The sequence below is a fragment of the Asparagus officinalis genome, chromosome 3 (genome assembly GCF_001876935.1).
Source record: "Asparagus officinalis chromosome 3, Aspof.V1, whole genome shotgun sequence".
NCBI classification, from domain to species: Eukaryota; Viridiplantae; Streptophyta; class Magnoliopsida; order Asparagales; family Asparagaceae; genus Asparagus; species Asparagus officinalis.
Genome location: NC_033796.1, coordinates 103,014,749 through 103,030,006, shown reverse-complemented (window position 1 = coordinate 103,030,006; position 15,258 = coordinate 103,014,749). Strand labels below are relative to the sequence as shown.

The following is a 15,258-nucleotide window of genomic DNA, read 5'->3' as shown; positions in this document are numbered from 1 at the left end:
ATCAGTTTGTGTCATGTATTATAGTATTGCCTTTATATTATCTGTTTGATTGGTTATCATGTATCAGTTGATGTCATGTATTATAGTTTTGTTGGGTACTCATTATGTTTTCAAAGTATAAATGACAAAAGGATTACGTAAGAGAGCGCTTGAGAGACTTTTTGGTAGACATTCTGGAGGCGACGCACATGGCTCTACGTCAGGTATTTTTATTTATTTATTATATCTGCACATTTCTATAAACTATTAATACGAGCCTAACATTAATTTTTAACATTTCCTACGCAGGCCGCATCGCTGCTACACATGACTCGTCACCACAGGACACAGGACGAGGAGATGCTCCACCTGATGCGGAGACACTCGTTGATCCTACCCAGCATGCAGAGATGCCGCCGTCGCCTCCTCCGCATGCAGATGTATTAGAGGAGCGCCGATATGAGCCATATAGCGCAGCTGTAGAAGCTGCGTCACTACCGCCGGATTCTATTCCGGATCAGCGAGCCCACGACCCGGCCAAGGTGAAGGGGGATTGGGATGCTTATCATGATTTGCGACCTATCGCACAGCATAGGTATGAACAAGCAAGGCGTAGATGCCTCGAATTGAAAGGTGTGTATAGATTTTTATAGTTTATCTGTTAATATTTTAATTTGTATTATCGATATTGATTGATTTATATTTCGCCTGAAGGTGGTACCAAGACACAGAACCTCATCCCAGATATTCATCGGAGGGCCGTGATCCGATGGGAGAACGGCGTGCCTGTCGGGCCATTTGCTAACTCTTTCAACAATTTCCTCGCCGCTTTAGGCAGGAGACATGATTTCTTCAACATATTTTTGACGTGGAAGTCGCAGCAGATTGATGCGCTGGTGGCTTGTTGGAGATATATATGTGTGAGTTCATATATTTGACGTGGAAGTCGCAGCGGATTGATGCGCTGGTGGCTTGTTGGCGATATATATGTGTGAGTCATTTATTTTATAGTTTATATTATTTTGTTTAACACACTGATTTGTATCTCTTTTTTCATTGTATGCTGAAGCGATTTTTCTTTCTTGACGATTACGCTTGTGCCTGGACTTACTGCTTCACGCAAATCAATCTATCGTTCAAGAGGTGGCGGTTTGAGCTGAAGAAGAAATATTTTATTCAAAGAACAAAAGATTGGGAGCGTTACTGGCATCTTGACGAGCGCGTGGATGGAGTTGATTTTTTTGCACTTTGCGATTATTGGGACACGGCCGAAATTCAGGTATTATTGAAGTATATATTTTCGTTTATTGTTTGAAATCTATATTATATCTGTTTAACATTGTTTTGCAGGATCAAGCTGAAACAGCAAGGAGGAACCGCAATGCGCCCCGCAGTTACGAGCATCACGGGGGCTCCAGGTCCTTCAGCCAGCATTATCATCAATTGGCGCTTGAGGTATATAATATATTAGCTCTTAGGTTATCAATTTGAGTATAATTTATGTGTTATGAGTTAATGATATATGTGAATAAAATAGGGAAGGGGAGAACTCGGGCATTTTGCAGATCGTATTCTGACTGGTTGGAGACCAAATTACGCCGATGAAGTGAAGAAAGCGCAGAACCGGGATCTGGCTGTAAGTAGCAGTTAATTTGTATATTTAATTTTTATAACAATGCATTTTAAATGTGTTAGAATTGACCGGGTTGTTTTGGTATATCGCAGGAGAAATTACATGCTAAGGTGCAGGAGCAATTATCACAGACTCAGGTCGATTCTAACACTCCGACCCGATTAAGTAGAGAGGAGGAGGATAGCATCATCGAGACGGTCATTGGACCGAGTAGGAAGAACAGATACAGGTGGAGAGGATCCGAGCATCGGCCGTACGAGTCCAGTAGCACCTACGAGTCTGCAGCTCCACCAGGATGCAGTTCTTCTCAAGACCCGACTATGGAGCAGCGGATGAAAGCGATGGAAGATTGGCAGTCGCGTCGGGAGTCGGAGCTACTCCAGATGGCGGAGGAAGAACGGAGGCGCCGGGAGCAGAGGGAGCTGGAATTCACCCAGTTCATATCGACTCTGCCTTCTGATGCTCAGGAGGCATATAGGAGACGGTTTTTGGCGGATCAGGTAATATATATATATATATATATTTCTTTTTTAATTAAATGAATTAAATATAAAATTCTTACTTAGTTATCTAAATCCGATACAAGGTGAAATCTATTGCTACGGTCAGGTACAAGACATTGTGGAGATTTTCTATGGGATTAATAATGAAGTCAGACATGTGATGTTTAAGGTTCGTTGGTGTGAGCTGAAAAAGGCGAAGGATGACTACGGTTACACACTTGTTAATCTTAACAAGGAAATATATCAGACTGAAAAGTACATGTTAGCTGCTCACGCCAAACAGTGCTTGCATGTGTTGTATTGTCGTGGTCGTTATGTGCGTGCTTGATGTTGGGTTTGGTCGTGGTGGGGGAGGGGGAAGGGTGGGGATTGGGTTGAGCTGGGTATTGTCGTGGTCGTTATGTGCGTGCTTGATGTTGGGTTTGGTCGTGGTGGGGGAGGGGGAAGTGTGGGGATTGGGTTGAGCTGGGTACTCGTGCGTGCGTGTGTGCGTGTTGGTGGAGATAGGTACGGGTGCGTGCGTGTGTGCGGGTGAGGTTAGAGTGTGTGCGTGCGTTGTTAAAAACATGTGCGTGCTTGCGTATAATACATAAAAATATGCCATGATACTCTCTCTGAATCATATAACATGTAAGAATATGCCATGATACTCTATTATTGCTATACTTGCATGTCATGCCTTGTTGTTTTATAATTTGTTACTTTACTGTAAAATTCAGTTTTTGATGATGTACGTATTGCTCTATAACGTTTTATTTATATTTTTAGGCTGGGACTTCTCGACAAGGTGGAGTTGGTGATGAGGATGATGATGATCGGGATTGATTTTATTTGTTTTAACATTGAAAACAATGGGTGTGCTGTATAAATAACATTTATGATGTTGGGATATTTATTATGTTTTTAGTGAAATAATTGTTATATATGCGTGAGAATGAAATATGTGTCATATGTGCTTGTGTTGTGTAAATTTATTGTACATGTTATTATTGTGAAATATATTGTATAGGAATTTCAAATTTTCAAATAATTTTTTAAAAAATTTCAGATTACATTTAGCGACGGATATTCCGTCGCTAAAAGATCTTTTAGCGACGGAAAACTGACACGCCAGCATATAAATACCGTCGCCAAAAAAATAGAATTTGGCGACAGATTTTCCGTCGTCAATAAAAAATAGCGACGACTAAATATATAGCGACGGAAAATACCGTCGTCAAAAAAATCGACATAAATGACGGATTTTCCGTCGCTATATATCCGACGGTGATATTTAGCGACGGATTTACCGTCACTAAAGGTAGATTTACCTACCCTGAAAATAGTGACGGCGTTTTAGCGACGGAATTTCTATTTTTCCATCGCTAAATCAATTAGCGACGGAATTTTGACTTTTGGCGACGGATTTGTCCGTCGCCAATAGTCCCCTTTGCAGTAGTGACACATCTTGGCCAATACACAATAATTACAAATATCATAGTGTAAACACATAGATTCACAAGCATATAATTATTTAAGTCTAGCTCAGACATCATGTACACTATAGAATCTGTCAATGAGATATTCTTTTTAAATCTCTCAAAGTAGAATAAGTTACAAATTTATGTGCCATGTTTTATGATATTTCCACAGTGGGCTCTAGTATAAGTGAGTATAAGTGAGATTTCGAGTAAGTATTTACAGAATCTTGTTCTATCCGAAGAAATGATTTATGGAAATAAGTATTTGTTGCCAATAGATCAAAAGTTATGATGTTCATCGATCACTCTAAATTACATCGTGTTTCCTAACCTTACATCCTGACATATGTACAGTCAGGAAAATTCTCAACAAACCAAATCGCAGGCATAGTAATGCCATCGTCTGAGCTGCTTGATCAACAGTCTGATATTTTTGACTGTCTACTGTGTTTTCTTATAAGCTTTTATTTTTTTGATCATTTCGCCATAAGGTTAAGATTAGCCACAAAACCCTGAAGTTGTTGTTTCGGATCAAAAGTAAACCCCTTACGATCGGTATCATAGCGATTTAGATTGAAAAGCGAGATCCCTAAAAAATTTATAATATCTGTCATGTGCTAGTTTAAATAAACTCTTCTGGAGTGATGATATATGTGATATACATCGATCATATATAGGAATATTAGCACTGCAAACTCTATCGTGTAGCCACTGAAAACTCAATAGGCGCAAGCTTTGGATCATCCCTAATAGCCTCCAAATCCTTCTTGTCACCATCCAAATACCCTCTTATAAATGCAACCATAACTCCACCCACAAACAACCTCATTGGCTTCCTCTCCTTCCCATTCTTACAAGTGCAATTAGATATTATCCCTTTAAGTCCCTCAGTCTCATCATCCAACACATCCATGTGCCCATACTCGTTCCCAACAAAGTACCACGAAGGAGCGCGACACTCCTTGAAGAACTCCTCATGACTCAGTCCCTTTGGTGCACAAGGCCAATTTAAACATGAAATCCTCGGTACCCCACCAAGGCCTGAACCAATTACCAATGTCGGCATGTTGAGATCAAATGAGTGAGGGTTGTGAGTGAGGACTGGAGGGAATGTTTGAATTCCTCCTAGCGGTCCATCGACTGGACAGATGCCGATTAGCGCTGAGAATTCGAGCTTGGTTTTGGCAAGGCCTAAGGCAAGGGCGAAAGCGTCTTTGCCACCACGGCTGTGGCCGGAGATTACGAGCTTGTTTAGGTTTGGTTTGATGCCAGGCAGGGCTGGAGCTAGATTGTCGATGAGCCAGTCTGTCAGCGTTGCTGCTGACTGGATTTCTCCTTCACAGTCTAGGCATGCTATTGAGTATAGCTGCAGGAAAAAGGGATATTATTGAGTGGAAGTAATTTGAATAGATTTGTGTTTTGGATGCGCAGAGAGTTAGAAAAATCATACACATGAAGATTCACAAGCTGTAGAACCTGCCAATGAGATTAAGTTCTTTTCACATCTCTCAAAATAGAATCAGATACGAATATACGTGTCATGCTTACCTACTTCAATAGTTACAAAGTCACATCTCATGTTTCATCAGAAGATTCTTCCACAATAGGCTCGAATATATGTGACATGTCGAGTAAGTATTTACAGAATTTTGAAGCATGGAGATAATAATCTGCTGCCAATCTATCAAAAATTTATGTTGTGGTGTGATATACTGTCATGAATTTACATAATGTATTGCGATCTATAAAAGAAATTTAGGTCGTGTTTCCTAAATTTATATCCTGACATAAACACAGGCAGGAAACTTTTCAACAATGCACGGGCATGGGTACTGCCAAGTATTTATTTAAATTGGATGATTTTGTATGCATCAAATATTTATCTCTGCGGTATTAGAGTATTTGTCCTTCGTATTAGGTCCAACAAAATAACATTTGTGTCGTTCAGTTTTCAACCTCTACTTAAGACTCATTATAACATATTAAAAAGATGGATTAATCCTAATAAGTGGTATCAAAGCTAAAAAATAGGGAAAGTTTCACAAAACCCCCAAAACGTTTGGACCGTTTCGAAATAACCCCAAATATTGAAGCTGTTCACTTAACCCTCATAACTTTTGAGTCCCCACAGAAACCCCCATAACTTTGAAGTTTTTCTACTACTCTCCAAACGTTGCAGTCTCCCCAATTTTTTTCAAAATATCCCTCTAATTTTTAATATTATTTCAGAGAACACACGAACTTCCAGCATTATTTTGGGGAGCCCCATGAACTTGTTAACCCTCATCATGCTGTTAGTGGTGAACGCTAAAAAGATTTTAAACTAAGCGTGAGCATTAATCGGTGCAAACTCACTGAACTGACCAAACTTCTGCAATTTGGTTCAGTTGTAGAATAACTTCGGTTCGGTTTGGTTTTGAAATATTTGTAACTAAAATAACATGATTGACCAATTTCAACTTAATTGTATAAATACTTCACTTTTTTTAGGTGAAAAGATAAAGAGTTATTTGCATGTATGCCCCTTAAGTCATGAGTATATGCGAAACTACCACCAAATCTTAGTATTTGCAAAACTAACCCCCAAATAATCAATTAAAAAAATATCTGCAAATGAATTAATCACCAACTTTGATAGGCTAATTTATAATTGGAATGTAAAAACATCAACAAGATTGTCTATTATTTACTCACCAAGTTGGTGACTTCTTGATTCTAGGGGTATTTTTTTTTTCCAAAACTGATGATTTGTGGGGTAGCTTTGCAAATACCCATGATTTAAGGGGTATATACATGAAAATAACCCAATACTAGATATACTAACATTTTATATATTTTAATTGATATAGATTCGGTTTTAGTTTGTAAAGTAGTTGATTTGACGAATTTCTCATCAACATGAGATATAAGATGAGTGAAAGGGTTGAATGAGTAAGAGCTTAGTATTTTAACTTGATATAACATGTCTATGCCCAATCTAAACAAACCGAACCAAATTGCCCCATACGGAACCGATTTGATTTGGTTTGATACGGTTTTGAATCTAGTTCGGTTAATTCAGTATGACAAAAAATAGTAAAAAACAACTGAACTGACCGTTCGCCCACCCTTGTTATCAGTGAAGATTTTGTGAAATGCTTAAAATTTTGGAGGTGAAGTACTGATATCTTAAAAATTCTGGGGTTTATCTGAAAATGGGCCAAGCGTAATCTAAATGTTTTCCAAGGGAGTCGGACTAAAATTGATTACTTGAATCGTCACAGACACCGTATAATCTTTGAATAAACAAATGGTTGTATTGTTATGTACAATAAACACTAACCTGAGGAGCTATTACAATGAACCCATGAGAAGCGACATGGTGCATAAGCTGAGAGTAGAAGGAATTAACCAGTAAATATCCATGGAGCAATAAGACCACTGGGAACTTAGTCTCCTCTCCATCAGTTGGATACTTAATTAGGAGAGGCTTATTAGGACCTGAGGGGTTGGAACGATCTTTCTCAGGTACGGTTTTCGAATCAACAGTGTATTTGCCAAGATCAAAGACACCGCAAGGCAAACTCATGCTTGAACTGTGTACTATCACTACTATTATTTCTCTAATTTTTTCTTGGGCGCTGCAGTGATATAGATTATTATATATATAGAGAGAATGTTTTACGTACCTAGCTCTTCAGCGGGAGATTCTTACTGGCTTGTGGGATTCTTACTGGCTTTATTAGCCCCGTTCTACCTTCATGAGGGATAAATATCAGTAACCTCATGCGTAGGCATAACCCGACAAATGTTAGTAATTAACCACGTGTTCTCCATATGGTTTTTGGTTAGGACCATACGGTTTTTTTTGGCTTTTTTAGCTCCTTAATTTGTCATGTATTCATGTATCGTGCAACTCGTGCTCCTCATCACTCCACAACCAGCAGCTCTCGTTCATCGTCCTTCAGCTCTCTCTCAATCGAGAAATCGTCTTCTAGTTACTCCACAACCAGCATCTGTCCTTCATCGTTCTTCAGCTCTCTCCTTCATCGTCCATCAGCTGGCCATTCTTAAACATTTTATGGAGATTTAAATGAAGAGCTTGAATTCAGGTGAGCAGGTTTTAGTTGTTAGAGTCTGCAGTGATTTTCATAGTGTATTCACATGTATACTGTAGTGAATCTGGATTCAATGCAGTGAATCAAGTTTCACTCCAGTGAATTCAGATTCATTGTAATGGATCCAGATTCAGTATATCAAAACTTAGTCATATGACTTATTATCTAGGAGCTTACATTCTTAAACATTTTATGGAGATTTAAATGGAGAGCTTGAATTCAGTTGAACACATTCTAGTTGTTAATATAGATTCACTGCATTGAATCGAGATTCATTGTTAGAGACTGCAGTGATTTTCATAATTTATTCACTTGTTTACTGTAGTTAATCTGGTTTCAATGCAGTGAATCGAGATTCACTCCAGATTAATTAGCAATAATATGAATTCAATGCAGTGAATCTAGATTCACTCTAGTGAATCTAGATTCATTGTAATGGATCCAGATTCAGTATATCAAAACTTAGTCATATGACTTATTATCTAGGAGTTTACATTCGTATACATTTTATGTAAATTTAATTGGAGAGCTTGAATTCAGTTGAACACGTTCTAGTTGTTAGAGAATGCAGTGATTTTCATAGTGTATTCACATGTTTACTGTAGTGAATCTGGATTCAATGCATTGAATCCAGATTCACTACAGTAAACATGTGAATATATTATGAAAATCACTGCATTCTCTAACAACTAGAACATGTTCAACTGAATTCACATGTTTACTGTAGTGAATCTGAATTCAATGCAGTGAATCGAGATTCACTCCAGTGAATACAGATTCATTGTAATGAATCCAGATTCAGTATATCAAAACATAGCCATATGATTTATGTTATTTTATTTTCAGTTGTAGGCAGCAATGAACAAATAAAGGAACCAAATGTTATAAATGCATCGGACAGTGATTTTAGGGAAGATGGAATGGATGAAGTTAGCTCGATTCCTTTTCAATCACCAGGTGGTGGTATGTATTGGAAACCTCGGGTTGAAGCTGAATTTAAATCTTATCTAAACCAAAGCTTCCGATCACTAGAGGTTGGTATAGAGTTTTACCGAGAGTATGGATGTAAAAATGGGTTTGAGATCAGACGACATACAGAGAAGAAACATGAGGACGATACAGTTCTTCTTAAACACATTGTTTGCAGTAGAGCTGGCAGCAATGAATCAAAGATGGATGTTGATTTTGAGGATTTTAATAGCATTTCGAAAAAGAGAAGGAGAACTGTATCTAGTAGATGTGGTTGCAAAGCTAAAGTCGTTTTTAAGTTCGATGGTTTGAAAGGATATAATGTTCTCTCATTCGTTGAAGAGCATTCTCATTTTTTGGTCTCCGGGAGCGGGAAACAATTTTTGAAGTCAAATAGAGTTCTCGGTCTCACACATAAGAAACTTGTATTTGATGGTGCAAAAGCCAACATGGGGCCTAACAAAACATATAACTTTGCTAAGGAGTTGTGTAGAAGTTATTCTAATGTTGGTGCTACGTGTACCGAGTTTAAAAATTGGAGTAGGGATATGAAGCTTTATATTGGTGATCGAGATGCTCAAATGATCATCGAGAAGTTCACGGATAAGAAGGAGATGTGTGATGGATTTTTCTATGATTATGCAGTCGATGAAGGGGGTTGATTAACTCGCATTTTTTGGGCAGATGTTATTGGTCGAAGAAATTACGATGTATTTGGAGATGTGATATCATTTGACTCTACATATTCCACAAACAAGTAAGATCTTATAGTTAATCTCTTACGATTTTCAATATTGTTATTATATATCATAGTGAATCTTATATTTTTTGTATGTGATACAATAGGTACAACATGAAGTTTGTTCCATTCACTGGTCTCGACAATTATAAGAAGTGTGTTGTATTTGCAGCAGGATTGATAGTTAAAGAGGACATTGATAACTATGTCTGGATTTTTGAGGTATTCATGAAATGCATGATTCGCGAGCCAAAGTGTATTGTTACAGATCAGTGCCCTGCCATGAAGCAAGCTATACCAACCGTCTTTACAGAAGCACGTCACCGTTTGTGCATGTGGCACATCATGAAGAAATTTAACCAAAAGGTAATGAATCCCACATATAAATATATAAATATCATGAATCCTCATTAGATAAATACTGAATCTTTCGTTATATATTTATATTGTAGTTGGCAAAATGCATTTCGAAGATGGATGATTTCAAGAGGAAGATCAATGCACTGATTTGGAGTATAGATATAGATCCAGCAACATTTGAAGTAGGTTGGAAAGATGTTATGAAAGAATATAAGCTTGAAAGTAATGAATGGTTGTGTGAACTGTATAACATTCGGGAGTCATGGATTCCAGCCTATTATGCTGATGATCCATTGGCTGGTTTATTGCGTACTACATCAATATCAGAGAGTGAGAACAGTTTTTTTGACAAATTCAACCGTAGATCTGACACATTGACAGAATTTTATCTCCGATACGAGAGTGCTATGGAGAAGCAAAGGCATACAAACGCAAGATTAAACTATGAAGGAACAAAGTCGATGCCAAGAATGGACACGCCATTGTTATTGGAGAGGGATGCAGCAGAGTTGTACACTCGAACAATGTTTTATGAGGTACAGAAAGAGATAATGTCATCCTGTTATGATATGAGTATCAACAGTATATCAGAAGAAGATGGCGTGAAGATTTTTTCCATAAAGGACAAAAAGAGACATGGAAAAATATTTGAGGTAAAACTTAATAATGGAGATTGAAACAATAAAAATTGAATCCAGATTCAATGCAGTGAATCGCGATTCAATGAAGTGAATCTCGATTCACACCACTGAATCGAGATTCAGTGACCATTTCATGCGCTTGTCATTTCTTTTTTTATTCGGTGCTAATATACATTGTTTTTTGAATTTTAGGTGAAACACGCTTACTTGAACAATGACGTGCAATGTACGTGTAGGCTGTTTGAGAAAATAGGTATAGTATGTAGACATGGTTTTTTTGCACTGAACCAAGCTGATGTAACAAAAATACCAAGACATCTTGTTGTGAACCGATGGACAAAAGGTGCTGAGATGAGGCATTCATTGCAGTTCAAGGAAATATCAGAACAATGTAATGCAATTGAAGTGATTGATGCGCACGAATTGGTTAACATGCACGAGTTGAATGATGCGTGCGTGTTAACTGACTATTGGGCGCGTTTGTACGCTTTGAGTTGATTAACGCGTGCGGTCCACTTGGCGTTTGCGCTTGTGGTGGTTTGTTGTCGTGTCATCAACAGTTTGCCGATTCGCTTCATGCGCTTGTCGGCGTTGGATGATCCTCTTTGATTCGGATAACGACGTTCATCACCTTCTCTTTGTCTTGAGCTGTGTGCGGGCACCCATAGGCATTTTTAGACGCCTACAGACACCCCCTCCAAAGTTCTCGAGCTGTGTGTGGATACCTATAGGCATTTTTAGACGCCTACAGATACCCCCTCCAAAGTATTCCAGACTCATTCTTTTATTGAGGAGTCTGGAATGCTTTGGATAAGATAGGCCATCTCCTCAATTTCGTAGAGTGACCTTGAACTATCTCAATTCTTAACTTCTTCAGCCTTCAATCTATTCATTGTTTCGTCGAATAGGTAAAGTTCTTCCGGCGCTGTGTTTATCGTCTGACCGCTGTCGAAATCTTGAACTGAGATTGGTGTGTAACTTTCTGAACTTAGCTCGTGCCATTGAGTTGGCTTTGAACTGATCCTCTCCGTCGGGAATTCATATCTGATTGTAACTGAAATCCTTGGAGTCATCTTTTGCCTTATTTTGGCGAAATTGCTGATGCGTTGACCGGCATCGATCTTTACTGTAACGCGTTGACCGGCGTTAACACAGTTTATACTCGTACGTTTGCTGGAGTCTACACAGTTTAAGCTCTTAAGGCATTGGAGCGTGACGGTCCCGAATGTTGGGCTGCAGGACCAACTATTAAAGCTGATTCATCTGCACGTGTGGATCTTATCCTGAAGTTTGTTGGATGTTCAAGTCATGAGACCAACTAATGAAGCTGATACGTCAATGACGCGTATTTATAGAATTTTTCGCAAATTCTCAGCCATCAACGGGTTTGATAAGCCTTTACCGACTACCGTTTGAGTCGGGCTAGCATGCGGATTGTTTAAGTCCGTTCTGCATGTAACGTTATGCTAAAAGAGTTAACTCTTTTAGTGCTACGATATTGAATACGTAGACTTCGTCTTTCTCCTGTGAAAAGACTAAACAGCGACGTGTATCAGACGTAGACTTTAAGGTTTTTGGCAAACCCTCAGCCTTCAACGGATTTGGCGTGCCTTTACCGATTACCGTTTGAATCGGGCTTGCATGCGGATTGTTTAAGTCCGTTCCGCACGTGACGTTGTGCTAAAGGAATGAACTCCCTTAGACTTGATGCTACGATATTGAATACGTAGACTTCGCCATTGTTACGGGAATAGGCTACCCGACAACGTGTATTAGACGCTGACCTATCCCTACTTAGGCTTCGGGATAAAAGTCCCCAGATTGGAATTCTGGTGTCTTCTTCAATCGGTGAAAGACTAAACCGGCAACGCGAGTTAGGCGTTGACTTATCCCTACTTAGGGTTCGAGATAAAATTCCCCGCGCGTGTGAAGCACGGATTTTGGCGTTATGAATAACGACATGCCACAATGTCGAATATGTGGACTTTTGTCCTTTTCACGGCAAAAGACTAACCGGCAACGCGTGTTAGGCGTTGACTTATCCCTGCTCAGGATTCGGGATAAAATTCCCCATGCATAAAAGGCATGGATTTTTGTTGCTACGATGCTGAATACGTAGACTCGGTCATTTTTACGGGAACGAACCACCCAGCAACGCGGGTTAAGCGTTGACTTATCCCTACTTAGGCTTCGGGATAAAATGCCCCAGACTGGATTCTGGTGTCTTTTTCAATCGGTGAAAGACTAAACCGGCAACGCGTGTTAGGCGTAGGCTTATCTCTATTTAGGAGTTGAGATAAAATTCCCCGTGCACAAAGTGCACGGATTAGAAGTTGGGAATTGTGTCTTTTTTTCATGGTAAAGACAGATTGGAAAATGGAAGAGGAAGAATTTTATATTCTATCTCCCGGCACTGAAGAGGAAGAATTTTATATTCTATCTCCAGTTGCAAAAGGAAACTCAAAGTGGGATCTCCACTTCAAGAATCCGGGAATGTGAAACTAAGAGTGGGATCTCTGGTGTTAAGTGATAAGGACTTAACGCGAAGGGGTTTGACAATTCATCAAGGATTGACAGATTAAAATTCTAAGCATTATATCCGGACTCTAACCATGAAAGTGTTGAGTGCACGAACATAGCGAAAGTTTGAATGGATTAAACAGGAAAGAATTTTGGTGGTCCCACCGTCAATTAGTCTGATCGGTGGGGGACTCTGTGGTGGGAGACTATGAGTCGTCAAGCACCAGTGAGAGTTTTGTGAGGGAAAATTGATCCAATGAAGTGATCGAATTTCATCTCAGCAAACGAGTGTTCGGAAATCACAATGGGGGTTTAGTGTATATCACTTTGTTTGTAATGATCGGGTTATCCCTAAGAAAATTACATATAGTATTCTTTCGGGAACTCCCCGTTACAAGAATCATCCACACCCAGCTTCTTCGCGAAACTGAGTTTATCATTGCATTCGGTTACATGATCGGGTTATCCTTAAGAATATTACATATAAAAATTCTCCTGGAACTTCCCGTCAATGGTAGGAAATAGTTTAGACTCATATACCAATTGGAGTATCAGGGAGCAGTTTAACCTCTTATACCGATCGGAGGATTAAGAAGCAGTTTATACTCTTATACTTGTCGGAGTCTGGAGAAGCAGTTTATACTCGTATACTCTTCGGAGTGTTCATTCGGTTTAATTGAGCGATATAACGCCGGCTTCAACCAAGGTCTGGATGCTATTCTTAAGAGCGAAACAAGACTTGGTAGGATGAAGGATCCTCCTGTGGTACGCACAGTACTTCGGATCCGCAGTATTATCAGTTTCCTCCTGATCTGGGATAGGTGGTAGCTTAATCTTGTTATTTTTAAGGAGAGACTCGAAAATAGCCGGAACATCTTCGTCCTTGAAGGAGTACTCTTTTTGGAGTCTCGGATCCGAAATCTTTTGCTGCCTTCAGGGTTTTTGCGATGTCTGATTAACGTCTACAACCGCTGCATGTGCCTTTCCTTTACCACGGGAGGCAAAGTTTGAGTTCGGAAGATTCGCCGTCGGTTGGCTCCTCTCGGCTTTCTTTCTTCGGAGGAAGCGTTCGGCCCGCTCTCCGCGCGTCTTCAACTCTTTCCAAGTGTTGGACGGTGCGACTCCCATAACTTCTAATATCTCAATAGATAGGTTGTTATGACATGTCTGGAGGATGAAGTCCTCCGTGATCGGATCTCGGCAGTTCATTGCTTTATTCCGAAAGCGCTTGACGAAGTCGTCGACTGTCTCGTCATCTTCTTGTTTCTCATCGAAAAGTGTCCTGATGGATACCTCATCGTCGTCATCAAAGAAGTTACCAAGGAATGAGTTCTCCATATCGTCCCAGTTGTTAATACTTCCGGGCTTGAGACGGCGGTACCAATCGAAGGCCGGCCCGCGAAGGGTGCCAACGAATGACCGAACCATCAAGGCTTCATTGCCGGAGATCATACCCAAGTGGGACTTGAAGTAGATCAGATGTTGAGTGGGTGAACCCTTCCCGTCAAACGGCGTGAAGTTAATCAAGTTGAACTTCGCCGGGTATGCTATTGTGTCCCACTCTCTTGGATATGGACATGGAATGCCAGTCCTCTTTACCTCTCGATCAGACATTAGAGCGTTGATTTTACTCTCGAGATCTTTCATTTTCTCATCCTCGCTCGTATCGGGCTTTGGACGATTCTTAAGAGGAATAACGGGGCCACCCCCAGCGTTGTCGTCTTTAGTGGGGCCACCCCCAGCGTTTTGGTCAACGAGAGGGTTATCAGCATTAAGGCGTTCATCCACATCTGAATCGCTACCTACTTGGTTAGCAGCGTTGCGACGGCTGGATTCGCCCATTTGATTGGAAAGAGCCTGAATCTGTCGGTCGTGCTCTTCCTTCATCTGTTGCATAGCCGTTTCTATTTCGAATTTAAATGCTTGCTTCTGCTTGGCTAGAGCATCCTCAACCATTTTAGCTGCTTCTTCGGTGTTAATCATAAACACTTCGCGGGATTGCCCTGGGCTAGATACCGTATTGTCAGAAGCGACTGCAGAGTTAGCATCCGATGCTTCATCGTCCGAGGATAACCCTCTCTGCATTCTTTGGTAGTCCCTACGTCTAGTGGTCCCTGATCGCAACCGGGTTAGACGATGAGATATAAGCGGGTCAGAGCTAGAAGGTCGAATCGACTTTCCCTTATCAGCCATATTTATTGTGACTTCCGGAGGTTCGTCACCTTGAACGGCAGATTGTTTCTTGCGGAAACATTTTGGCTTGGACTTAGTTGCTCCATTAGATATCCTCTCAAATACCGAGACCCTTTGTGGAGTGGTCTTGGGGCAGCTACAAGCTAATAATACTACCCTAATAA

At 40.1% G+C, this 15,258-nt stretch overlaps 2 protein-coding genes across 2 annotated transcripts; one reads left to right on the top strand and one right to left on the bottom strand.

Moving 5' to 3' along the window:
* Positions 4,143-7,208, bottom strand: LOC109835452 (chlorophyllase-2, chloroplastic-like). The gene is made up of 2 exons (XM_020403434.1): positions 6,898-7,208; positions 4,143-4,941 (listed from the first exon to the last, which is right to left on the bottom strand). Exons 1-2 carry the CDS (start codon positions 7,141-7,143, stop codon positions 4,273-4,275), a joined length of 915 nt encoding a protein of 304 aa, XP_020259023.1. The 5' UTR covers positions 7,144-7,208; the 3' UTR covers positions 4,143-4,272.
* Positions 9,941-10,879, top strand: LOC109835508 (protein FAR1-RELATED SEQUENCE 9-like). Its single transcript, XM_020403482.1, has 2 exons — positions 9,941-10,393; positions 10,574-10,879. Exons 1-2 carry the CDS (start codon positions 9,941-9,943, stop codon positions 10,877-10,879), a joined length of 759 nt encoding a protein of 252 aa, XP_020259071.1.